At 51.0% G+C, this 27,023-nt stretch overlaps 1 protein-coding gene across 1 annotated transcript; it reads right to left on the reverse strand.

Annotated features, from left to right (window-relative positions):
* Positions 1 to 1,347: 1,347 nt before the first annotated feature.
* SPARC (secreted protein acidic and cysteine rich) lies at positions 1,348 to 25,201 on the reverse strand. The gene is made up of 10 exons (XM_019464474.2): positions 25,070 to 25,201; positions 14,495 to 14,564; positions 13,134 to 13,196; positions 12,493 to 12,580; positions 10,935 to 11,056; positions 8,995 to 9,115; positions 6,060 to 6,193; positions 5,231 to 5,379; positions 3,002 to 3,150; positions 1,348 to 2,536 (listed from the first exon to the last, which is right to left on the reverse strand). The coding sequence occupies exons 2-10, from the start codon at positions 14,549 to 14,551 to the stop codon at positions 2,508 to 2,510; spliced, it is 912 nt and encodes a 303-aa protein (XP_019320019.1). The 5' UTR covers positions 14,552 to 14,564; positions 25,070 to 25,201; the 3' UTR covers positions 1,348 to 2,507.
* Between the last annotated feature and the right edge of the window lie 1,822 nt (positions 25,202 to 27,023).

Here is a 27,023-nt window from a genome sequence, read left to right on the forward strand (position 1 = left end):
TTGGGCTCTTTCCATACCTGGGCTATTGTTGATAGTGCTGCTATAAACATGGGGGTGCACGTGTCCCTTCGAAACAGCCCACCTGTGTCCCGTGGATAAATGCCTAGTAGGGCAATTGCTGGGTCGTAGCGTAGAGTTTAGTTTTTTGAGGAACCTCCACACTGTTTTCCAGAGTGGCTGCACCAGCTTGCGTTCCCAGGGCCTCTGCCCTCTTCTTCAGCTTAGTCCAGTATGGCTTACCCCTCATTTTGTGCACCAGCCATGCCAGCTTGGGACTCGTCATGCCCCCCATTTACCTCAAGGCCTTTGCACATGCTGTTCCCTCTGCCTGGAATGCTCTTTCCCTGCCGTCTCCCTGCTCTCTCCCTACTCCACACACTCACTCCCTTCTTTTCCTTTGTGACTCAGCTCAAATTTTCTCAAGGAAGCCATGGAACAGCCCGGTCCAATAGACCTTTCTGCAATGACAAAAATTGCTCTAGATCTACCCTGTTCACTCGGTAACCACAACTCACATGTGGCTAACAAGCACTTGAAAAGTGTCTGATGTGCCTAAGGAACTGGAGTTTTAATCTTAGTTAATTTAAGCTTCAATCTAAATGGCCATGCATGATGGGTAGTGGCCACCCTGTGGGACTGTGCAGCTCTAGAATAATGCTTTGCCCACACCCCCCCCCTTTGCACGTACTCATGGTTTCTCTTACTCTTCCTTTACTGCACTTTTCATTCTTCTTGTAATTTATATTTGGTCCTGCAGTTGTTTAATCTATTAGGCTATACATTCTAGAACGAATGCTTTGTCTGCTTTGCCACAATTGAGTCTCCATCACCGGGCATGGGACCTGGTGCATAGTCGGTATATCATAAACGTTTGTTGACTGAATGAATGAGCGGATAGACAGATGGACGGACGGATGGATGGATGGATGTTGGAAGGAGATAGTTGCTTAGCCTGGTGTTTCTGATTATGAAGTGCAGTAATGAAAAAGGGTCAGCACACAGGTCATAAAATTAAAAGTAAGCTAAATTTGTGCATATAGGAATCATACATTCCCTGTGTACAAACATACCCCCTGAGTATAAATAAGCTTGTGTGGCCTGCTTCAGATTCTGTGTCCCCCCCCCCCCACCCCACCCCTGCTTGTGCCCTGTCTCTCTCTTTCAAAAATGAGTAAACATAAAAAAAAAGTTAAAAAAAAAAAAAAAGCCCATGTGTACCAAAGCCTAGCAGTGTCTTTGCAAAGGTCGGCAATTGCACAGTTGTGTGTAGACACGTCCGCCCATGGGTCTGCGTATCAGGGTAATGAGGTGTCTAAGACTGAGACACATGCAAAATCACTCAGGAAGGCAGTTTCTAAGTCATTACTTTTTATTTTGAAAGATTTGTCAAACTCCCCACATCATGGCGAGGGTTTGCAAGATTAATGAGAAGCAGCTTTTTCATGAAATGCTTGGAGGTGAACGAGTTCTCAGCCTGTGAGATCCGACCATCCCATTGACTTTGAAGTTACTCTTGACTGATAGAAGGAAAAAAGTGGGGAGAGGGAGAAAAGGAGGGACGTGCTAGAAACCGAGGGAAAGACCTCTTGTGACAGCTATCTAAATGTGGAAAAAAAAAAAAAAATTCACCAACCACACTTCTATTTTACAACTTTCTACACCTCGCTCTAGACCTTGGCCTTCCTGGTCGAAAGCACCTCCCAGTCCTGCATTTCCCAAAGACATCTAGGAGGGGAGAAGCCCTGCACGGTGTGGTGACCCACCCCCGCAGGGCCCTGGCGGATTCCAGAGAGCTGATGGTCCACCCCGGCTCCCAAAAGTTTGGACAAACAGCCTAACGTGAAAAGAAACGGCACCGAAAGATGAGGGAGACTTGGTGCGGAACTGGCGTATGCGAGAGTTAACATACTTTCCTAATACAGACTCGGGTCCTTTCTCCCAGCAACAGCCTTGCCACCTGCGGTTCTGGCTGGCGGGTTCCGCACGGCTTTCTCCCACTAGGCCTCCAGTCCCAGAAACATCCTTGCCAGCATCACGTGCCTGTTACTTCCCTTTCCCACCTTCAGGCCATGAGGGGAAGAGCCCCCCCTGGCAGCCAATACCCTGAAATAAAATGAACACAAAGACTACCTTGGTGAGCGTTAGTTTCAAACAGAAGAGGAGAGAAAATCTGAAGACGCAATGTGTGTTGAAGGCAGGCTTGAGCAGATCAAAGTTCCCACCCACACGCCACTAAGACAACGGGGGACACCGCAAGGGGCGAGAGCAAAATGGGGCCGTTAGTGGGCGAGCAAGAGGCAGTGAGAGCAGAGTTACACCTAAGAATGTCATGACTTGGGTTACAATTTCCATTTTTAGCACCGTTAATGTATTCATGTGAATCTATATTAGCACCTTGTCCCCAGGCAGAACAACAAACCATCCAAACATTTTAAACTTTGGGGGAAACAGGAAGGGGAAGATCAAAGAGGGAGGATCCGGAACTGCGGAAGGAGGCAGGCGTGGATTTAGATCACCAGATCCTTGTCAATATCCTCTGCAAAGCAAGACGAGAGAACAGAGTTAGAGCGTGAGGCCCTGTGCGGGTGAAGACGGGCTTCCTGAGGAGTCGGCGGGTCCCCCCCCATCCGCAGGCCAGGGGTCAGATGACCAGCCCAGGGTCACCCAGGAACGTGGCGACTGATAACCTTGGTCTCCCTGCCCCTGTTCCTGTCACTGACACACACTGCCAAATTACACTTCCTGTCTCCTGTCTACGTGCCTGCCAGTTCCCAAAATAGGGCTAGGCACAGACTGAGTGCTACGCTTGAGGAAAGGAATGATAAAGACGGCCAGATGGACAAGAAGCCACCTGAGAGAGCAAGGCCCGCCCAGACAGGGAGAGCAGACAGGAGTTAACTAGGCCCAGAGAGCAGAGCTGGGTAGAGAGGATGGACCCGCAGATGACAGAGAGCAGAGGGGAGGTGGGGAGAGGATGGGGCCCCTTTGCTCAGACACTCACGCTCCTTGATGCCGAAGCAGCCGGCCCACTCATCCAGGGCGATGTACTTGTCATTGTCCAGGTCGCAGGTCTCAAAAAAGCGGGTGGTGCAGTGCTCCATGGGGATGAGGGGTGCGCGCAGTGGGGCCAGCTCCGTGTGGGACAGGTACCTGTGGGCAGGAGACGGGGAGGGCCTGAGGTGTCGGAAAGCCCCACGCTCCAGGAGAGACAGGAGAGCGAGGCTGCCCCACAGGGCGGAAGGAAGGGGTGTGCGAGCGGAGCAGGAAGCCAGCATCCTGGTCTACCCCCTCGCTCTGCCGCTGACCTGCTGTGGGACTGAGAGCAGGCAATGCCTTGCTCTGAGCCTCGGTTTCCCCTCCATCAAAGGGGGGAGAGTTGACCGTAACGGCTAAGGGCCCTTCCGGTTCTGAGATCCCATGGGTTCATAACAAGGGCCTCTTGGTGCATTTGTTTCCTTATTGGCTGAGGATCGGGGCGCAAACACTTAAAGTGAAAATCTTCTGCTATTGGTAGATCAAAATCTGATCTGAAACAACCGTGCGTGTTTCCAGGGACACACATGTCTATAGCGACAAATGCCCAGAAAAAAGTCTAAAAAGGAACACACTAAATGGTGACGGTGCTGCCTTCTGGGGAGAAGTGGGACGGGGCTGGGATTGGCAGGACGGTCAGAAGGACTCTGACCTCCACAAGAGCTTTCACTTTCTGTACCTGGTAACGTGCGAGAGGGAGGCCTCCTGGCTTCTCTCCCGCTGTCCATTCCCTTTCCTCCAGCCGGCCTGGCCTCCAGAGCACACGTATGAATTTTTTCCTTATTCTCCAGAGCCCTCAACCAGTTGTCCGCAAAACACTCTTCCCCAAGGGGCCACACCGTGACTCCAATTTTCTCTCTAACCCCCAGACTCCCTCACGCCACCCAACTTGTGGAAGGAATCACACAATGTTTCAACTGGAAGGAACATCCTCTCCCCTTCTGTTGTATATCAGTGGGAAAACTGAGGCCCAAAGAGGGGCAGGAACTCAGGCAAGGTCACCGTGCAGCTCTGGGACAAGAAGAGCGGGGGCACGGACCCCCTGGCCCAGGCTGGAGCACTTTCCCAGACGCACAGTCCTGCGGCCCCATCCGGAAGACTCTCTCCCGGTGCTTTCATTGTGGTGGGATCCAGCGGCTCAGTCTGAGCTTCAGATGTCCCCCCTGACTTCCCCTTTCCCCTCCACAGTGAGTGACTCAGTTGAATCCCAGCCATGGAAAGAGCCTGGGAGAGAAGCAGCAAGGAGGTTCCCAGAGCTCAGGAGACCCCCCCACTTGGGGACTGTGGCCAGGGTGGGTGGGCTCCAGGCACAGACGAGGGGTGAGCGTCCCAGAGAGGACCATCCCTGGGCCCGGTGTCCTCCCCCCAGGCATGCGAAAGAGGTGGCCCTCCATTCCGGGCTCCCCCGAGAACACACAGCAAGAGGAGGCCACAAAGCTGTGGTGAGGGTCGTGACAACCACTGTCCGGCCTCACGTGCAGCCGGCCACCCACTTACACCTTCTGGGGGCCTTTTTACTGTTGTCCTTCGATTGTGAGAAGCAGGTTGTCACCCAGAGCGTGAGCTTCATGGGGGCAAGGACCACATCAGCTCTGATCACGGATAAACCCCCTGCCCGAACAGGGCTGAGCACATAATAGTTGCTCAGTGAGTGTTGGGTCACGGACAGCTGCGTGCCTGTTCTGCCGTGTGGTTGCACGGCACGTCAAAACCCATCTGGACGACAGGGAAGAGCAATTCAACAAGGGCTTGCGATGTGGATGGGATTGGTTCTGTGGAGTTTTTTTTAAGAAGTCCCAGGTTCAGTTTGCCCTCCCGGGGCTGCTGGGTCTCAGGTCTTTTGCTGAAGGACTGTGAGCACACAGGCCAGCCCACCTCCGCCCCACTTCCCCACGGAGTCTGAGCTCCTTTCCAGCTCACTCTCCCTCAACAAGTGGATACCCAAGACCGGTGCGCACAGGGGTAAGGAGGGATTTTTCAATTCCAGCTGACTTCCACTTCTTCCAGCATGAACATGTATTATGGCTTCCTTCCTGCTCGGCCCCTACACAAACTGTGGGACTCCAGGACTGCACGCAGCAGTCTGCAGAGTTTTCTGGCCATACCCAGTGCACCTCCCAGCCCTGACCCACAACTCTGCGTCCTCCAGCACCGAGCCAGAGCGGCGCCCTGTGACCCTGAGGGCCTGAGGCCTTACCCATCAATGGGGTGCTGGTCCAGCTGGCCAAACTGCCAGTGCACGGGGAAGATGTACATGTTGTAGTTCTTCTCGAAGTCCCGGGCCAGCAGCTCCACGGGGTGGTCTCCAGCCTCCAGGCGCTTCTCGTTCTCATGGATCTTCTTCACCTGTGAGAGCAGATGCTGCGTGACAAAGGGTCCAGGGGAGACCGTCCAGGCCAGGGAGGGCCCCTCCTCTTCCGACAGTAGGCCGGAGCCGGAAGAGACCAGCCCAGGCCAAGGTTCGAAATGAGGGAAGGCAGTGGCATAGATGGGTGCCAGCATCTCACCCACAAAAGCGGAGGCCTGGGGTGATCTCAAAGCGGTCTATCTGCCTAGAGCTGTCCCACCAAACGCACCTGGGGAGTGTGTGAAAATGCAGCTTCCTGGGCCCGGATTCACAGAGACACTGATTCTGTGGGCCCGAGATGGGGCTCGGGAATCTGCACGTTATCGGTACTCCAAGTGCTTGATATGTCCAGTAACATTAAAGATCCACAGATCAGAAGGAAAAAGCAACTGGGCGTTTGTGTTCCTTTTGTTTAACACTGGGCCAAAGTGAGCAGGTCTCTCTATTACAGGGCTTCTCGGGCTTTAAGACGTGAACGTGTATTATCAGCCTCCAAAGGCAGCAAGAAGCCAGCGTCCCAGAGCCCAGAATACGGGCACTCGTCAGCGCCGCGGTGTAGGTTTACACGTGGGGGCCTAGTTCTAGGGATGGGACTGGATCTCAGCCAGCCTGGGGCCAGGAGCCACCTCGCTCAGTGCCAGGCAAGGGCCCTGGGACAGGCTGGGAAGAGAGCACTTACTCGCAGCTTCTGCTTCTCGGTCAGAAGGTTGTTGTCTTCGTCCCTTTCGTACAGAGTGACCAGGACGTTCTTGAGCCAGTCCCGCATGCGCAGGGGGAATTCGGTCAGCTCGGAGTCCAGGCAGGGGGGGATGTCTAGGGTCCAAAACACGAGAGTGGTCAGCACAGACCCCGACTCTCCCTGCCTGAGGGCCAACATGCTGGCTGGGCCACTCTTCTCACCCAGGGCCTCCTCCTACAGCCATCTCAATCGATGACCTGGGCACAGTGGCTCGGCCTTTCTGGGACTGTTTCTCACACCACAGTGAGCAAAGGAGATTGTGTGGGGGAAGAAGGTTCCACTGAGCCACGTCTGCTCTTCCCTGGGCCTGATCTAGTCTGCTGAGGGCAATGGTTCACTCCAGTGACTCCTGCACTTTTCTGGGTGATGGGGCTCTGAAAGCAGAGGTCCGGGTCCCACGCTGGTGATACCAACCTTTGGGAGGTGTTTGAGCTGGGAGGTTGAATAACATTATCCATAGGCCCAGCGTAGCTTTGGTGGGGAGGTCAGTAATACTTACCCACCAGAACATTCTTCATGACGATTCCATCCTGATCTTTGGAATTTAGAATCCCAGAATGTCAGACCAAGTCTACCCTCTTATTGGACTTATCAAAGGTCAGCATGGGGCGGGGGGGGGGGGGGGGGGAGGGGCTTGCTCGAGGCCACGTTATCAGAACCTCATCCACCATCCCTGGCATGTGGTTGCCCTGGGGCTTAGAGGTCTGTCCTTCCCTCATCCTGAGTCCAGGGAAAGTCCCCTCTGTGGTTAGGACAACTACCTTCTCCACCACCAGCTGGGGAGTGGAAGGGAACATCTGTGGTGGACACACTAGGATTTGGAGCAAATGAGCCACACACCCCAGAGGACAGAAAGAACCACTTTGGTAAAAGGCCTCTTAGCCCACTCCTCAGTCTCACTGCCCAAGGACTCCTATCAGCATTCCTCCCCAGCCTCCTGAGCCCCATAACTGGGAGCATGGGGCTGACCACGGGAGAACCTGGTTTTCTCCTCCACCTTTCTGAACCCTACACACCTTCACGAAGCAGGTGAGTGGCTCTCCCCAGTGCCATCTGGTGCCAGAATGTACCAGAGACACCACATGGGTGCTGTCTTGGAGGAGGATGTGGCCTTGGGTGTCTGAAGTGATAAGGAGACTGCCAATGCTGAAAGAGGCACCTGGGCCAATGGGATCTACACCTGGAATCACTAACAAGAAGCTAGACAGTATCCTGGCATCCCTTCCCCCAACACCTGACTCCCAGGTTTCTAGAGGAAAGTGGTTAATCGTAGGTCTTAAGTGGGCAGACGGGAATGTGATGGAGTGAAAAGGCCAAGGATAGGGCAACGCTGAGTAATGGGGCCTGAAGGAAACTGACTGGCATGCCTCATATTTTAAAGCATTCAAATTCAAATACAGTGAAACCTTGGATTGCAAGCGACTTGTTCTGCGAGTGTTCCATAGATGAGCAAACATTTCTGATACAGTTTAACTTGACAAGTGAGTGACGTCTTGCAATATGAGTAGTATGTGTTGCTGAACATCACGTGATCGCAACTGGGCCAATGGTTCTTCTCTGTCTCTCTCTCTCTCTCTCTCTCTCTCACTGTGGGATTGTGGGTGATCGTCTCCCACGCACAGATGCTGGGTCTCAGGCCACAATGTTTGGCAGAAATCAGTGATTTTTCAGAAGGTTGGAAGGTGCCCCCAACTGGCACTAGTGTGTTTTTTGTCCCTTCAAAGCACCTATGGACAGCCCTCCGCTGTTCCATACAAGAGTGAGCTTAGGAATGCTCTGCTTCATTCTGGGTCAGGCTGCCTGCAGATCGAGACCCTCTCCTCGGCTGCCTTGTTGCCAGTTACATTCGATACAGTCTATGACAAGAGTTTATTAATACTGTACTGTAGTCAACATCCCTGCAAGTGTATACAATGGCCCCCATGCAGAAGAAGATTCCACTGAGCCAATAGAGAGCAGTGATTCCGTTAGTGATAGTGAAAGTCGCCCTACACAATAACCCTCCTCTCTCTTCTCTTCCTCACACCGGCCACGAAGGTTTTCAAAGGTAAGTGCAGGTTAATTTGTTTATTTTTCTTTAGATTTTATATGTTCTTTGTTATTTTGTATTATATTACAGTATTGTAATCACTTTATATGAATATTTTTGGGATGTGGAACGAATCATCTGAGGTTCCATGATTTCTTACGGGGAAATTCACTTTGATATACAAGTGCTTTGGATTACAAGCATGTCACCAGAATGAATTATGCTCGCAAACCAAGGTTTTACTGTGTTTTAAAAACACTTTATAGGCCCAGAGAGAACATCATTTTTGCTTTGCCGTATTGAAGCACTAAAGATTTGGGTTAGCCCTATAGAAGAACATCCTCATCAGTAGAGAAAAGGAAGGGTTGTCTTGGATGCTAGTGGAAGGATCCAAAAACCCTCCCTGACCTCCACAACTGCTCAGTCCTTCCTGGGAGGTGTCCCGAATGCAGAGCCGAGAGGCAGCTACTCCTAGACAATCATCCCATTTTATAAATGGCAATCCTGGGGCGCCTGGGTGGCTCAGTAGGTTCAACATCCGACTCTTCACTTTGGCTCATGTCATGATCTCATGGTTCGGGGCCTTGGCCCTACATCAGCACAGAGCTGTTTGGGATTCTCTCTCTCTCCGTGTCTCCCCCTCCCCTACTTGTGTGTGTGCACATGTGTCCTCTCTCTAAATAAATGAATAAACATCTAAAAAGTAGTGAATGGCAATCCTGAGGCTCAGAGAGGGAAAGAGACTCGCCCAATGTCACGAAGCACGGGGGTGCAGAGCCCGCATCAGCGCCAGCTCAATGCTCTCTCCCCAGATGAGGCGCTGGAAGAAGCCAAGGACAGACTCACATTTGCAAGGCCCAATGTAGTCCAGGTGGAGTTTGTGGCCCTTCTTGGTGCCCTCCAGGGTGCACTTGGTGGCAAAGAAGTGGCAGGAAGAGTCGAAGGTCTTGTTGTCATTGCTGCACACCTGCAAAGCATAGAGCACAGAGGGCCACGCCCTGATTCCCAAAGCCCTTCACTGGCGCCACCATCCTTGCCCATTTCAGAGATGGGGACACGAGGGGCCAAGCAAGGAATGTGATCAGCCCAAGGTCAGGCGGTGGGTTAGTGCTGGGGCTGCAACAAGAACCCACTCTGTGGGCTCCCGGGCCGATGACGAGCCCATGGTGAGAGCCACTGTTGGCCTCTGAGTGGAGGTACAATTGAATCAGGCAGAGATATTGGAAACAAGCCTGGCAGATGTGGAAAGAGGAATGAAAGATGGGGGGTGGTGAACAGGCAGAGTACAGAAAAAAGTTAATGCAGAAAGCCTGGGACAGTCATGCTTAGCAAGGCCCGCTTGTGATGTTGGCCCTTGGCTGGCATCTGGGAACTTGGCCGATAAACAATTCCCTGCACCTGCTATAAAACTTTCCACAGATGATGAGGGTGCCTCACTGTGCCTAGGCTGCTTGTACAAACGATACGGTTTGTGCTGAACATCTGCTTTCCTTCTGGAAGTCTGGAATTCGGGTACGTGCTAGGCAGAGGGTGCCTACGTGACTAGCGCTCAATGAAAACTTTGAGTGCCGAGTCTCTAATGGGTTTCCTTGAGCAGAAACATTGTTCACACGTGGCTGCATCTTTGTAGCTGGGGAAAGAGTGCATTTTGTGAGACCCCTCATGCGAGTGGAGAAAGCAAGCAAGCCTGGGCCTGGATTCCTCCAGGCTCTCCCTACATCTTGTTCCCGCGTGATTTACTGTGTATCTTTAATATGTCACTGTAATAAGTCTTAGCTGTGAGCACAACTGTACATTGGGTCACGTGAGTCCTCCTAGTGAATCTCTCTCTGCACGTGGGGGTGGCCAAGCAGAGATGCCGCGGGGTGAACGAGGACTGTGGCAGGAAGTATCTGTGTTAGGAGGCAGGGAGCCTTGTGTGGAACCTCCTGTACATACTCACTATGGCTTATAGATCACCGCAGAGGGAGAGTTGATGGGCACTGGTGACCAGTGGGATGGGAGTAAAGGGGTGAGGAGGAGGAAAAACCTGACAACGATGCTACAATTTGGAGCCCAGAGCATAAGTTGTATTGGGGAGAGACTACTGATGGAGAACCCGGATGGGAGGTTGTGGGAACAATGCCGGTACCAAATATGCTGTCCTGAGCTAGGTCATCACTAGCACATTGGTTGTCATGAGTGGGCACTCAATAAATAATTACACGGTTGGATCGATGGATGGTTGGTTGAATGAATGAGTCCTATTAGAGGCAGAATGGATGGGTTTCAAAGCTTTTTTTAAATAGCATATATTGGGTACTAAGTACAAAGCACCAGCTAACAAATATCCACAACCACCCTATGAAATAAAGACAATCTCTATCCCCATGTCAGAGATGACAAAGCTGAGACTTGGAAAGGTTCGACATCTAGCTAAGATCTCACAGTTGACATGGGTGGAGATGGGGTTTGAAGTCAACCTTCAGTCTGACCCCAGAACCCACATTTTTGGATGCTTTGCTAGGCTGCTCCCAAGCACTGAAGTCTCTATCTCAGTGTCTGATGTTCTTGATATGTTCCCTTCTGGATCTGGTACAGAGCTGGGAACCTGACGGTGCCGAATAAATCCTTATCGGTTGCTGGAGACACATGGTGAGGGACAGAGCCTTACCTCCACTTTCCTGCTGTGACCAGTGTGGGGACTTCTGAGACTGGAACTGCCCCACAGAGTCACCAGGCCACCAGTGTTCTGGGCAGCCACTCCACGTTTGCGAAGGCCCAATCCCCCAACCCCCGGCCCTTACCTTCTCAAACTCGCCAATGGGGGCAGGGCAGCTGGTAGGGTCCTGGCACACGCACATGGGGGTGTTGTTCTCATCCAGCTCACACACTTTGCCATGTTTGCAGTGGTGGTTCTGGCAGGGGTCTGGTAGAGTACAAGGGCGTGTAGTTAGCACCACCCGGTCCACCCGAACCCAACCGGACTGATCCCGGGGCAGAATTCCTCTCCTGGGGCCCCCACTCTGGGTTTTGGGCAGCCCCGAGTCCTCCTTTCTCTTCTGCTGAGCCCAGCAATTGGCATTTAAGGGAGAAATTGGCTCAGTCTGGGGATTAGAGATTCAGTGTGAGGTCAGGGTCGGGCACATTTTGGGGGCCTGCAGGCTTCATCTGGGACCCAGGAGCCCTGGATACCATATGACTCCCTTGAGGATCGAAGCAACCATTGTGTTCTCAGCTCTGTTCCTCAGTGATAGTGAGACGTTTTTGGATTATAAAATAAACTTTCTAGAAGGATGGAAAATCAGCTGTTGTCATGGAGCCAGGGAGCTGTGAGGCCAAGCAAAACAGACTTGAGTGGCTGTAAAGGAAAAGGGAGAAGAGCCTTGAGGCCCACAGTGAACAATAGAGCCCAGCTGTGTCTGGTAAACACCGGATGAGGGTGGGCCTGGAGGAGGGAAGGAACAGACCCATTAGATGCCCCTCTGCTCCAACAAAAATTCTGTGCCCTCAGGATGACAGCTCAATCTAGCCATTTCCTCCTGGTGCTTGATTTGGGGTATTTTAGTCATTCTTTATTGGATGCCTGCCCTGCCAGGCGGTGGGCCAAGTGCCCTTGCGTTTTATCTCATAATCCTCCAACAGCCGTGGGGCGAGGGTCCGCTATCTTTGTCATCCCTGGGTTAGAGGTGAGGAAGCGGGCTCAACGGAGCTCAACGGAGGGCACTTGCAGAGGGAGTTGGCAAGTTTAAAGGCAAGCCTACGTGGGTCTGCCTCCCAAGTCCACGCTGTTAACCCCTTGGGTCGGAGATGCCAGCACGGTGTGCCGGAGCCGATGGCCCTAGGACAGTTCGGTCCTTCTGGCACGAACTCCAAGGGTAGCATTATATGAGCTTTGTCAGGTTTCCAGGCCTTATTTCCTCACGGCTGTGTGAAACAATTTTCACATAAGCTAAGGAGTATAAAAGCTCCTGGAGGTCTGTGCCCGTGTGGGACAGGGGCTGAGACAGAGGTCATGGAGGAGCTCGGGGACCACATGTGACCTGCGGCCTCAGTGGGAACGTGAAGCCCAACTTTGGAATCAGGGCGGACAGCTGTGAGGGGAGAAGGCCATTTCTAGCTTGGGAACATCCTTTGCTGAGACCCACAGCCTGGCTATAAACAGATCATTCCCAGATTCCAGAGAATATTCCCAACCTTTGAGTCAACACTGTTCCTCCTCCACAGCCACCTCCCCCCCCCCGGGGGGAGGACCTCACCCTGAATTTCCTTGGGAAGGAACCTCACGGAGGCTGTCCCCATGCCCCAGGCTCAAGCAGTGGAGTGCAAAGCCTGGATGTGACAAGACACGAGAAAGGGACCTACTTTCAGCCACCACCTCCTGTTCGGCTTCCTCGGCACCTTCGTCAAATTCTCCCACTTCCACCTGCACGGGGTTGGCTCCCACAGGTCCCTGGGGGTGGGGGGACAAGAGTGAGTCCAATGGCCCCTACTCGCAGAGGTAAAGACTGGAGGGGACTTGCTCGGGTGCTTCAGGTCCCACGAGAGGAGAGATGAGCCGGAAAGGTGTGCCAGGCCCAGGGCACACAGAGAGCACAGATGCCAGAGTCAGAATTAAGACAGACTCCTACAGGCCCACCGAGGTGCCTCAGAGGCCCCGAGGGGTGTTAGGGCAGGAGGGGTACCGAGCCCACTATCCCCACCAGCCGTGCCACAGCAGCTCCCCTTCGTGTTTAACGTATGGGGAGAATTTGGGTGATCACCTAAGAAAAATCGCCCCACAGCTTAGAAAGAAAAAATTTCAAACTCATAGCTCCCACGTCCAGGGTTTCACTGAACAAGGAACATTCAGGAACGTGTCAGGATTGGGGGGGATACACGGCATTCACCTTGGTGCTATGCGTGCACACGGGAAGGGGCAAATGTCCCGTTCCAGGATCGAGACTCCCAGCACCCTGGTTTCTCCAGGGAATGGATGTGGACATCTGGGGACCCTAGCCACCTACCTCTGCCACCTCAGCCACGGTTTCCTCTACCACCTCCGTCTCATCGGGCAGGGCTTCCTGTTGCTGTTGGGAAGAGAAAATGGGGTACAGAGAGGTCAGGGCCAGCTTCGCCTCTGAAGCGCCTCCAGCCTGGGGAGCTGGGAGAGCAGTTCCCTGGAGATCCCGAAGGCTGTGCCTCAGGGACTGCCATGGGTAGGGTGATGATGGCAAAAGGGAAGCCAAACATAGGGGCCCTGTGGAACGCTGGAGCACCCCCCTTTATATATTTTATATCTGGGGTGTCTCTCCCAATAAGATTCAGCTTGGAAAAGCACTTTCATTGCTTCGAACTCCTATGAATCTGGAAACCACTGATGCAGACCGACTCCCTTCATCTCATAGATTGGAAAACTGAGACCCACGGGGGCATGAACACCGCTAATTTTAACAGATGTCATTATCTTTTCCGCAAGTATGATGTTCCTATCATGAATTTGTTATTCTTGCCATGTCAACTTGGAGTAGGAAGAAGCAAGGTAGCATACAACTCTGAGGTGCCTGGCTGGTTGGGGCTCCTTCTTAGCAACGGCTAACCCTGCCAGATCTTTTGCCAAAATCTACCTGCCAGAGTCCACCGTCACTCACACCTCCTAGTGGAGACAGGCCGAGGGAACCCTAGGTTGCAAGAAACTGTTTTTCTGCTGCACCCTTCTTCCCCTCTCTTCCGGTAACGGCTTCCGGATTAGCTTTGAATGACCACTGCTGGCCCTCTGCGTGCAAGTCTAAGTCTTGCAGGGACGGTCTGTCGGTCAGGGTGCTCTACACGACCCCTGGCCAAGAAGCAGGCCCAGGACCCAAGCTCAACTGGATTGGTTCTCCTTGAATTTTTTTTAGATCGTCTTGGCACGTTTTCTCAAGAAGTGAAACCTTTGGAGCAGATCCATTCAAATGGCAGCATCTCCGAGACTGTTCTCACCTCCCAGATCCTGGACCTGTCCTTCTCCAGCCCTCCCCAAGGCCTTAGAGTTCATAATCTATCCCTGTAGATATCCTTCCCCCTCCTAATGTGGTGAGACCGGAGCCTGTTGCTTGCAACCAAATAGTCCTCGCTGACTTGAAAACTAACCAGCCCTCTCTCTGTGGGTGCTAAAGGTTCACCTTCTCCTTACATGGAAATCTCTCTTCCCTGGACTCTCCACCCAGGGGTCCTCATCTCAATTTTTCTCCTGAGCTTATTAGCGTAAGAAAAATCTTTTTTTTTTTTTTTTTTAATAAGGCACAAAATGAGATAGGGAAGCCCTCGCCCCTCCAAGTATCCAGGGCGGTAGAGTCGGTGACTCTGATGGAGGGAGACCGAGCGGATATGCTCTTTGAGTACTTACAGGAGCTGCCAAGGCCCTCCCGGCTAGGCAAAGAAGGAAGAAGATCCAGGCCCTCATGATGCTGGGAACCCTGCAAGGGGACAGAGATGGAGAATTGAGTGAGTGGGAGGCTTCTTGACAGACAGCCCCTTCTGAGCTGAATTCCTGTGATATCTGAGATAAAATTTAGGTGGTGCATGCAAAGGGATAATGGAAGGTGCCAGAGGAAATCGCTTTTATTCCGTTCTCTTCCAGTTCCGACTGTATGAGGAGAAAGTCTCAGTTTGCTGCTAAGGTGTCTTCGATACCTGTCTAGCACTCCTCTCTCTTCCTTTTTCTTTAAGTTTATTTATTTATTTTGAAAGAGAGAGAGAGATAGAGGGAGAATGAGCCGGGGAGGGGCAGAGAGGAAGAGAGAGAGAATTCCAACCAGACTCCACTGCGACGTGGGGCTTGAACGCACAAACCATGAGATCATGACCTGAGCTGAAATCATGAGTCAGACGCGCTTAACTGACTGAGCCACCCAGGCTCCCCGCTCCTTTTTAACAGAGAGCAGGCCTCCGGCTCAGAGCCTCCACAGGAAACTATATCCAGCTGGAATTCAACAGAGTTGTTTTGTCTTCTTTGTGTTTTTTTTTTATAGTTTCCTTCCATTTATGACAAAAGACAAAAGATTTTTCCGCTTACGGTAAAGATATAAAGTCTTTTTTCCCCATACATTTATTTAAGTTTTAAAAATTTTTTTCATGTTTTTATTTATTTTTGAGACAGAGAGAGAGAGACGGAGCATGAGCAGGGGAGGGTCAGAGAGAGAGGGAGACACAGAATCTGAAGCGGGCTCCAGGCTCTGAGGTGTCAGCACAGAGCCCGACACAGGGCTTGAACTCATGGAGTGTGAGATCATGACCTGAGCTGAAGTTGGATGCTCAACGACTGAGCCACCCAGGCGCCCCCATTTATTTAAGGTTTAAAAAAGTGGCTCGCCAAAGGTGGTTGGCTAACTAGTCAAGTTTGGGCAATACTGAACCAGATCATCTTCAAGGACCCTTAATCCCCGATGTTACGGAATTCTTTTTTCCCCATCCTCCAAACCCTCCTCCTCCTCCTTTTCCTCCTCTTTTCTACCCTCCGAAAGAAGGGGGGAAGTTAATAGTCAGAGACCTCCTGCCACTTTGAGACAATGAGATCTACATTCTAAAAGAAAGAGGGGTGCCTGGATGGCTCAGTCATCATGCTCTCTCTCTCTCCCTCTCAAAAATAAATAAACATTAAGTAAATGAAACAGAGAGCAATAGTCTTGGAGTGTGACCAGTGGACAGCCACATCTGTCTCCATTCTACCCAGAAGGGACAGCACTTCTCTGGATCCCCCAGGGAAACTATCCAAATGCTCACTTATGTTCATGTTTTCTCTTCTTTCCCCCTCACAGCTGAAGGATGTTAGCTGAGATCTAGAACCTTCTCCTGCCCTGGTCGCTGCTAAGACCTCATCCTCTGGATGCTAAACCCTTGGCTCCAAAAATCCCATGACTGCAAGGGATTTGGAGGCAGAATCTTCTCTGATGATTCATTGCCAAAATGCCATCCCTCACAAAGGAACTGTGGTGGGCACGTTTTATTTCTTGTTCTAACTAGATGGACTTCTATTCCCAGATGGCTTTAGAAAGTTCTTCCTTATATGGATCCAAACTTGCCTCCCTCCAACTTCTGGTCTACTCTGTTCCCCCTCCTGTGGCTACACAAAAACAAGAATTCTCCTTCTGCCTCCAAGTAGCGTTTAGTCAAGGTGGGCAGCGGCCGTGTCTTCCCTCTTTTGTCCCCACAAATTTCTATATTGGGCTCGTCATTCCTAGTTCTTTCCAAGACTTCTCAACTGGCCCAGCGTCTTGGAGGTACCCTGGCATCATGGAAAAAAACAAACACGCAGCTTGGAATTCAATGCCAGGGGATCCTGATCAGCCTCAAAACGACCTTGGTTATTGGTTAAGATCACTGGTCCTCTCCAGACCTTGCTTCCCCTTCCATTAGTTGTGAGGGTCAGACCAGGTAAGCTTTGAGGTTGTAGGCTGGGTTCTTAAAATGCCCTTAAAATGTCACAGGCACACCCTGGTCTTGGCATGTGTCCTCACCTGTGGTATAACCCGTCTTTGCTTGGACTATGGTATTGGGACGGTAGAAACAGGCAGAGGAAGAGCAGATTCATAATGACCCTTTATTGTATTAAAATCGACCTAAAACCTCACCTCTTATTTCACGGCATGTGTATGAAATAAAAGTAATAGAAATTTAGAGGCATCAACCTGGGAGCTTGGCATTGCTTCACCCTGGCTCCAACCCCCAGACGAGTCCAGTCTTCCCTTTCCAGGAAATTTTTAGAATGTTCCTACCCCACACAGTTGTATGCTTGTTTCCCTACCACCCCCCCCGGCCCCCGGACCTCCCCAGACCTACAAGTGGAAAAATCTCCCTGTTTGCTTTCCCATTTGAAAGATACAAGCAAGACAACCCCCCATTTTATGAATGGAGCAAGAGAGAAACATCAGTGAAGGACTTGTCTGAGGCTGTTTGAAGTTAAAGGGTCAAAGTGAGACTGGGAACTAGAAGGAAAAAAAAAAAAAGGTGTTGTCTGGGCTCCAGTGACAGAGAAGTCATGTCATCGGAGAACTACCCCAGCCAGGACTGGGAATGTAATGAGCTTCCGATTGAAAAGCCAGGAAGGCCAGTATCTCCAGTCTGTCCCTCATGTGAGCAGAGGAACCATGTTCCTTCCCCTCCTTGACCAGGGAAAGGTCTGTTGGTCAGCTCTTTGGTCTGTCCTGCCTCTCTACCTTCCTGCACTTCTTTCCTAGTGGCACAATCACCCTTCCTGCCGCTGGTTTTGCAGCCAGAACCAAAAAACAGTTCTAAATCTTGTAGTGCGTTTAGCGTCTAAAGGGCTCACATATGCATTGTTCCCCTTGGAGCCTGTGCTGTGACACACGGGCAGACACGGCACGGGAGGGCTTACAGTCCCACTTTCTTGATGAGCCTGCGGTTGAGAGGAGGAAATCGTGCAACATTCAGGCCTTTTCCAAGTCAAACTCCCCAGGCAAACTACCTTCTTGTGGAGTTGGGTTGGGCCTATTTAGGGATTATGTCTGGTGGGGGAGTGGGGGAGAAATGCAGAAAGTGACAGTGTTAAGAAAATGACCCAAAATCTTAGAGAAAGCGTGAATTTCCAAAATTTGGGCTCCTGCCCAGTGCCCAGGGCTACATCACCAGTCCCAGAACCCTATGCCTCCAGATGATGGGCTGAGAGGGAAGGGGGATGTCTGGACTATTCTTCCTGCATGACCACACTTTCTACACGTGCATAAGATCCCCGAGGCTCTCGGAAACAGGTCTGGCAAAGGGGCCAGCCGTCCATCCCGCAGAGCTGATGGGGTGCAACAGTAACCCCAGTGAGGTCAGAACACAGAGTTCTGAACCCCAGCATTCAGAACACATCCTCTGCCAACCAAACCTAGATCCAGTCCGCCCAGTGAAAATATAAACAGCCCTGTAGAAATGACTGGTATCGAATGAAGACTCGCTCCTTTGTATCTCTTTAGCCCGTGGTGATGCAGATGTCTATCCTTTTCAAAGTGTTTTCACAATCCAGCATCCCGCTGGGGGCTCAAGGCATGTCTTCCTGCCCCGTAGTACAGGTGAGAAGGTGAGGCCCAGAGAGGGGAAGACATCTTCCCAGACCCCCAGGGAGTGAGCAGCAGGGCTGGGTGAGGACCCAGGCGGCCCCGCTCCACCCCTGGCGGGCTCTTCCTCTCACAGTTTCCCTTGGCAGCTGCTACCTCCCAGGTGCTCACCTGAATGGAGCCCAGTTGGGCTGTGAACTGGTCTGAGTTGCAGGGAAGGAAAGTAGCCTGGGCCAGGGGAGGAACAGGAGGCGTGTTTCCCTTGGCTTGGTGGTCACCAAATGCAGACACTGCTCACTCCCACCCCACCGCCGCCTCCTCCCCCTGTTCCGTACATCAAGTCCCTTCCTTTTTGCCTTTATTTGCTCTGGAGATGGCTGAAAACCCGCCCGTGGCTGCCAGCAGGACCTGAAGCTGAGGTCACTCCTCTCTTTAGAAAGACTCCGGGGATGGAAAAGTGGAAAAGTACAGCCAGCCCCCCCAGTTCATCTCCCTCAAAATATAAAGGGCCTCCTTTGGGCTCTCCCTGGACACTGAAAAGCCCCTTGAATGTCAGCACAGGGGGGACATCTCAGAATCATGGAACCTTAGACTGTGGGCCTTGGAATCGTAGGCTCTTAAGAACGTGAAGCACAGAATTTGAGCTGTAATCATCAAATCTGATTTGAAGAGAAAGAGGTTTATGGAGCAGGGCAGTCTAAGAGAACCTTCTGGAAATGATGCAAATATTCTCTACCTGCAGCGTCCAACGTGGTAGCTATGGCTGGCGAACCCTTGAAATACCGCTAGTGTGGGCGAACTGAATTTTTAATTATATTTCATTGTAATTACTTTAAATTTAAGTAGCCACATGCGGCTTATGGCTACCATATCGGGGTGATTACACACTTTTATAGAAGCGGCAGAACAGAAAGGTAAACTCGTGGGCTCTGGAGACAGAGCGTAGATTCAAATCTGCTGCTTAGCAACTGTGTGACCTTCGGAAAGTAACTTTCCTTCTCTGGGCCTCAATTCGTTTCTCCATCGGTAAAACGGAAATAACACACCTACCTTGAGAGGCTCACGGGTGATTTATATGAGAGAATAGAAGTAAGCAGTGTTGTTTGCAAGAACACCCAAGGATCCCAGAATATCTATCCCCCCCTCAAGAATCCAGGGGAAGAACCCCAGCTCTTTGCCTGTGGCCTAGGGAGAAAGGGTGTCGGGGTGGAACAAAGGAAGCATTGCTCCTCTTGGTCAAGGGGACACTATCCCAGCCTCCAGAGAACACAGTGACGAAGCCTGGGCCCCAGGCCGGCCCCTTCGTTGGCCTGCTGACGCAAACCAAGCATCTCTCTCTCACTGTTTGGCTTGGAAACAAGGGTTCCAAAAACACACGTTCCTGGTAAACAAGCCTAAAGAGAGAAAAACAAGTCTGGAGGCTAATAAAGGAACCCCCTCTGTGAGCCAGGCCCGCCAGAGAGCTGGGACTTGGAAGGAGAGCCGGGCCAGGCCGGAGACCTGGCACTCACACCAGGGAGAGAGCACAGCCACTCAGAGGTGGTCTCGTGACACAGAAGTCGGGAGTCTTGGGACTGCGGTCTTGGCAGCATTGTTCCCAGCTCACCGTGCAAACTTAGGGAAGGCTCCTTCGCTCCCTGGACCACACCTGGCCCTGCTCATGTGCACAATGAGGAGGTTGTTTTAGATCAGTGGTGCTCAAAATTACATAAGCCCTTTCTTTCAATGAGGTCTTCTGCAAAGTCCAATATTTGAAGCAGCTAAAGGCCTTTGGCATTTGTTGAAACATGAAGGTGTTTATCTGTTCCGTGAATCAGCGTGAAATTAAAAAAAAACAAAAGCAGGCAAAAGTGATGCTGAGAAGGGGGCTGAAGGTCCTACACACTCGGACACCCCTGAGACATGTTGGAGCATCTCTGGGTTCTCCCATAAACCCAGTTTGCAAACCCTGGGGCAGTGTGGTCCCTACGGTTTCTATGGCTCTGGCTTTCTAAGTCAGCTCAGGCAGAAACCTTTCAGAGTATCACCCCTCCCAGCCTGTCCCTGGACTCGGCTTCCAATTTTAATATTTCTTGCTGGAAGAGAAGAATCTAAGGGAAACTCAAGCTCAAGCTCAGAAGTGAAGAGGTTCTGGGGCAGCTCTGAAGCAACCCCAGAGTCTGGGACTGGGATCAGCCCGAGATTCCATAAAGGCATCTAAGATGCCACGTTTCACTGTTTCATCGTGGTTAGGAGAGGCCCCGGGTGGAGCTTCAGGCTTTCCTCCTTGGCTCCCTCTAGGGGCCACTGCTGCAAATGGGGTGACCACAAATGGAGGGGATGAGAGCTCAGACTGTCACATCCCTAGGATAGTAAATACATGGTGAATATGTCTCCACATGCTCCTCCAGTGCATGTGGCAGACATTACTAATCAAGCACAGGATCTTTTTCCCCTAAAGTGCGGAGTGGCGTCTAAATCTTGAACAGGGTTCTTCTAGCAGCCAGTGCATATGGATTGGCATTGCCAAGCCATGCGAAACCTCTCTGCCATGCTTCTGATTTGAGAGACAAAAGGAATTGAGGCTCAGAGAGGAAAAATAGCTCACTTAAGGGTCCCACAGCAGGCGGGTGTCAAAGCTAAACTTCCAGCTGTTCAGAAACCTCCAGATGTTTACTTTGTTTCGTTTTTTATTTCATCTGATCAGTCTGGGATCCTCATGCCATGACTAACATAAGATGACCCAGAGGGATCCTGGATAAGATAGGCTAATAACCAGTTTCTGAAAGAACCCAGTTCTGGACACAGTTGGTATCTCCATCCATATTTTTTCTATAGACACCGAGCTCTATGTCTTGAGAATGGGGGCAGAACTAATTTCCTACCTAAGCCATCTCTCCCTCCTGGATAACAGGAGGCTGTTTTTCTAAAGGATTCTGCCAAGTCACTGCTTGCTGCCTCTGGCTCTGCTCAGCCCAGACATCCCCAAGTTCAGGGTTGGGGTTAGGATCCAGGCCGTCTGCTGTAGAGAAGAGGTGGCTTCGTTAATCCCCAGGGTTGGCCAAAAGCTCAGCTCCAGCCCTCTCTTACCTCCTTTAAAGACAGGATAGGGAGGGAGCCAGCAAGAAGCAAATGAACAGCCACCTATTAGCCACATTGTGCCGTCCTGATGGCATAATTCCCTAATGAGGCCTGGGATAGGCCATTGCTGGCCAGCAAAGGAGAGAGAGAAAGTACTGCCCCTCACTTATCATCCACAGGGCTTGTTGCCTGTACAAACATGAAACCAAAGTGATCAAATGAAAACAAAAAAAGAAAGAAAGAAGGAAGGAAGAAAGAAAGAAAGAGAGAGAAAGAAAGAAAAAGAAAGAGAAAAAGAAAAAGAAAAAGACAAAAAGCGAACATTTGGATATTTCTGAACATCTGAAAGTTAGGCTCAGACATCAGTTGGCTGTGTGACCTTGAATGAGTTATCTTCCCTCTCTGATCCTCAGTGTCTCTATCTGTGAAGTCCAGCCAGCGGTTTGGTACTGTATGTGTGTGACATGTCTACCTCCTTGTCATCGTCTGTAGTTACGTGTGGCTACACACAACAGTGTGCGGCTGCAAATGGTAGTTGTGTGTGTGTGTGTGTAACGGACAGTGTGTCTGTGTGTAAGTTACGTGTGGCCCTGAAGACCATGTGAAGCTGTGTCTGTGTGTCTTTGTGTGTCCACCTGGCTCAGCATCTGTCTGTTTCGGCCTGTGGAGGGAAGGGTCAGAGTTTGTATGTGCATCGAGGTGCACACCTGGGACTTGTCTGTGCTGTGTTGTGAGCCAGCATACGGTTCAGGGAGAGGTATGTGAGAGTATGGCCTTCTGTCTTTGCTCACGTGTGGAGGCACTTATTTTTAGCTGTGCCAGTGGGGGCCTGTTGGTAAAAGCCGTGCTTAGAACCTGCATCCTCATGGGTTCGTGTCTGCCCCTGTTTATCTCCGCACACCTACGTAAATAATCTCAAAAGCCACATATTCTCCTATTTACCTCACATCCTGAGCGCTTGCCTTTCCACCATTATCCTTTCCTATTTATAGCTTATTTTCATCAAGGAAAGCTGCCCTTGTAAATAGCAAACCCCAGCCATGCTATTGGTTGACAAGTCTCCGAGGAGGGATAAAGGTTTTAGCAGGACTATTATGCAAACCAAGATCCCGTAGCCCCTCCTCTCTTGTTTCCTTTTCAAGTAGGCAAACGGGGGTGTTAAAAGTGTAGGCCAGTTACTCCTTCTCATGAAGGCAACCTCTGGGATTTAGGTTTGCAGGCCCTTTCAGAGCTGGAAGGGCCCCGGGAGACCATCTAACTGCCCCATTTAACAGATTAGGAAACTAAGACCCAGACAGGGGAAGGGTCTTACCTAAAGTCACTCACTGTGAGTTAAGACTCACCTCTACCATAGCCTTGGCCAATGCTCTTTTTACACTGGGGGGTACAACACTCTTGGGAAATATGAAGGTGCCCAAATCAAAATGGATTTAAACAATATTTTGTTTAAATTGTGCCTGTCAGCACTTTTAGTAAAGAGAAGTCATATACAAACCCAAGATGATGGGGCTCCCGGGCCAAAAAAAGCTGGAAATGATTTCATTAAGTCTCTGGATGCCATAAATTTATCAGTTCTAAAAACCCATTGCATTAGGTGGGAGGACCACAGTTCGCCAATTGCTTCCTGTGTGTCAGTCCATTTCTTCCACAGGATAGCCCTTGGAGGTGATGGTTGTTATTGTTCTTTAATCAAGGAAGAAACTGGGGCTCAGAAGGGAGAACCGATTAGTTCAAGGTCAAACGGCACCCCGGGGACAGCAGCGGAACAAAAACTCTTCAAACACCCAAGTCAGGGAGGCTTATCACAGCCCCACAGCTGCCCTGGGATCCTGGGAGATCAGCAGGGCAGGACCTAGAGTTTGCTGTCCTGGTGTCTGGGGATTGAGTGAAGGAGGGGACATTCAGACGGAGCCTGACGAGCCTGACCCTGACGTTCTGAGTCTTTCAGTGTCCCCTCCCAGCCAGCAGGCAGAGACCCTGAAAAAAAGGTTACCGTGGCAACTCACATTCCTCCCAGAATGAGTCACGGCAAAGAAGAGCCTTTCTGTGGGTGGGACTTGGAGAAAGTTTCAAAAGTTGATTCCTTCTCCAGGCACCCCTTCCCCCCTCCTCTCTCCCTCGGCAATTCGCCGCCTTCAGGCTTTGTCGATGTGGCAGCTGAGCACTCTGAGTTAACCCTCTCTTCCCCCAACCACTCTGTTTCAAAATTGTTTATCCTCCTGCAAATATACATCTGCTTCCAGTCCCACCCACACTCCATCTCCCACGTCGTCATGCCCTCTGGCTATCTGGGGGTAGTGCATCCATTTGAATATATGTTAAGACTAAAGGCTGTGAATACCCCTTGTTCTCGTTCTCTCTCTCTGTCTCATACACACACACACACACACACACACACACACACACACACACTACTGTACATATCGTTTTAAGTGGCTTGCAGATGCTTGAAGCCCATTCAAAGGCCAGTCCATGGATTCCAGTTTAAGAGAACTTCCCTAGAAAGTTTCAGATGACGTCAGGCACCCAGAAGACCAAGTCCAGTCTTCTTACTTTACAGATAGGGAAACGAAGTCCAGAGGACTCACTTACCTAAGATAACACATAGAATGTGCTCTTTAAGTCTGCCAACCTACTTCTTAATTGCTTCTCAGCACTTCTACCATCAGCCTTTGGAGGAGATAGAAATGTAACCCTAGAGAATTGCTGGTGGAAACATTTTCTCCATGTGTTCTGCATAGAATGCTGTCCTTTCTGGAGGAAAATGTGTGCCTCTCTGTTCTCTTTTGGGCAGGCTGGGCTTCCTTGAAGACATGCTTCATCTTAGTGCCCCCTTTATCCTTGATGTGTCTCAGACCCCAGGAAGTCCCCTCATCACCCAGCCAATGGAGCCAGTGAAGGTAAAGACAGTAGCGATGGGAAGGAGGGCGTCCAAAGAGGACTTAACATCCTAAAAGCCTAGACACCAGTCCCATGTAGAGTTTGGGCTTTTCAAATAAGGTGGTGTGAGAGAGATGCCCTGGGACTCTCTCTTGCCTTCCCCCTTCTCCCCTTCTTGGCACATCCTCCGCCACACCCAGCCTCCCAAAGGACCCAGGTGTCTTGGTTGGATATCAGATGCCTGGGGTCTTCAGATCTACCTACACTAAGGGCCACTGCCAGTGAGTTCCTGTGTTTATACCCTGGGGCAGCCCCAGATGGGAACAATGCCTAACCCAGGAGTGACTATCTGACGGTGCTATTTCAGAGTGTGTGGGTTGGGGGGGAGGGGTCACTGGGGGAGAATTCCAGGGAAACAGGAACCTTCCCAGGGTGCTGATTAAAGGTGGAGACCCCCCCCCCCCATTTGCCCTCCAGAGATCAATTTATCATTCATGCAAAGTCCCTTTTGGAGAACAGAACTCCCGACCAAGAACCCAGTCTAGGAAGTATCTTCTGGAAGGGGGAGCAGGGCAGACTCTGGCCGCCCTCTGTCCCTGTGCAGCTGTGACCAGATCAGATTCCCAGGAAAGGAGGCTGCCACATTTGTGAAGGGAGCAAAGAGGATAGGCAGGCAGCCTCTGAAACCAGAGAGCCAAACACACACACACACAGAAAACACTCCCCCAAAGACACAGTGAGATTATTTTCTGCAAACCTAAAAGGGAGACAAAGTTATACCACCTGAAAAGCAACAGGCAGCCAGTCCGTGGCTCCTGCCCTTCGCGGCAGCGGTGATGGAGCCCAAAGGAGATGCGCGCCCCGTCCCTGACCCAGAGACCTCCCAGCTCAGCTTCTCTTTCTGTACACAAAGTGCAGGAGTGAACTAGGGTGTAGGGGCTGGGCACTGGAGAAGGGGAAGGCCGGGTGGGGGTCGTGCGTACCTCAGTGGCAGGCAGGCGGACAGCAGGCAGAGTGCTCTGGGCTGTGTGAAGGTCTGCAGGAATGTGGAGGGTTTAGAGCCGGGCAACAGGAAACCACTAGGAGCTCTGGGCTGGGTCTGTCTCCCCTCCACCCCTCAGTCCCTCCTCCTCCTCTGTCTCCTCCTTCCCCCCTCCCCTGCCTCCCCATAGCCAAAGCCGGCTATGTCTTCCAGATTTTTCTTTCTCTCCTTGCTGTCCTGACCAGACTCCCCAACTCTGCCTGCCTCGTGGGTTCTGGGACTGCTGCCTACACAGACTCATGGAGTGCCAGGGCTGGAAGGGTCCACAGGAATCACCAGGAACAACCTCTTCGTTGTTCAGAGGGGAACTGAGGCCTGGAAGGGGCCAGGGATTACCCAAAGGCCCCCAGGGGCAGAGCCAGGCCCAGATGTCCTGACTTTGCGACCAGGGATCTTTACAAGAGCCCTCCCGAACATTAGGCAATACTGAGGAGGGCAAAGAAATTCAAGGGGGTTGTATCTGTGACAAAGGCAAAGCCGGGACTCGCCTCTGTACAGACAAGAGAAGCCGCCTCTGGTGGCATCATCATTGATGATTTGGGATATGATCTAAAAATAACAACTCTGACTCAAGTTGCACCACTAATAACAAATAAGAGATGAGCTTTCTAGCCAGGGAATCTGTCATCAGTATAGAGTAGATAAGGTGATTGATGATAGTGATAATAATCATAGAAGTAACAATAGCCAAGGTTTATTCACACTTAATAATCTTCACCAGCAACCCCTTAACTTAGATTTTGTTATGATCCCCATTTTACTAATAAAGAAACAGAGGTTCAGGGGGACTAAGTCACTTGCCCAAGATCACCTGGCTTAAAGCGGTATGGGCAGGCTGAGTCCACATTTCAACTTGGCTCACTCTTATGCTACATGAACTTCTTGGTACAACGGGTCTTGGTTGAACATTTATGAGAATATTGATGAATATATCAATCATATATATATGATGAATATATATATCATCATATATATGATGAATATATTTATGAGTGCGTTTCTAGGACTTTGAGAGATCCAGGAATTAATAACTGGTATTTGTCTTCAAGGAGCTCTGGCTGTTGCTGAGAGGGCATGCCTTAGGCATACACCCTCTCACACGAGTGGTACAGACTCTGAGGTTTATCCCAGAGTTCAGAGTGGAGGGATTCCTCCGTTGGGGCAGGTGGAGAAGGCTTCCTGGAACAGGTGGCTCTTGAAGCATGGATTTGGTTTGAATAACATGGAAAGAGAAGACTGAGAACACTCTCATAAGCTTCTACACGATATGGCCTCTGCCTCTCTCGCCATCCTGTCCTCTATGCTCACTCTACTCCGGGACACCAGTCTTTCGGTTCCTCAATGACCCCCATGTTGTTCCTACCTCTGGTTCTTTGCCCTTGCACTTACCTCTGCCAGGGACAGCTGTCGATCTGAATTTCCTGTGCCTGGAGTTTCCTCATCCGTCAGGTCTCTGTTGTTACAATGTCATCTCCTAAAAGAGCCCCTTGGCCCCCCGTGACCACCCAACTGGAATTAGTCTCCTTGCTTCTCTCACAGGCATAGTTCACCAGTTTACACTCTTTTTTCCCTCCCAGCACTTGCCATGATCAGAAACTATTTGTCTCCCCCACCAGACAAACGATCCATGAGAGCAGGGGCTTCACATGTCATGTTCGCTGTGATGCTCTAAGTGTTGAGAACAGTGGCCAAGGCAAAGCTGGCACTCACGCAACGAGGAGGTTGTCTTTTAATAGGGTTCCAGACTGGAATAGTGCCCAACACTGGTCTTCCAGAGACCCTCAACCCTATAAAAATTGATCGTAAAAGTTTGAGTGGCTGTGCATTCTTCTGCAGAGAAGGCCCAAGGCTTTCTTCAGGCTCCCAAAGGCACTAGTCAGGAATCCAGGAAAGGA

The sequence above is a fragment of the Panthera pardus genome, unplaced genomic scaffold (assembly GCF_024362965.1).
Source record: "Panthera pardus isolate Hobbes unplaced genomic scaffold, ASM2436296v1 HiC_scaffold_2, whole genome shotgun sequence".
Lineage (NCBI taxonomy): Eukaryota > Metazoa > Chordata > Mammalia > Carnivora > Felidae > Panthera > Panthera pardus.

Coding starts and splice junctions, on each gene's coding strand:
- SPARC (XM_019464474.2), bottom strand. CDS start 14,551: ATGAGGGCCTGGATCTTCTTCCTTCTTTGCCTAGCCGGGAGGGCCTTG. Junction 12,581..13,133: donor CCGTGGCTGAGGTGGCAGAG/GTAGGTGGCTAG, acceptor CCCCACCCCCAG/GGACCTGTGGGAGCCAACCC. Junction 3,151..5,230: donor GACCAGCACCCCATTGATGG/GTAAGGCCTCAG, acceptor TCCTGCCCACAG/GTACCTGTCCCACACGGAGC.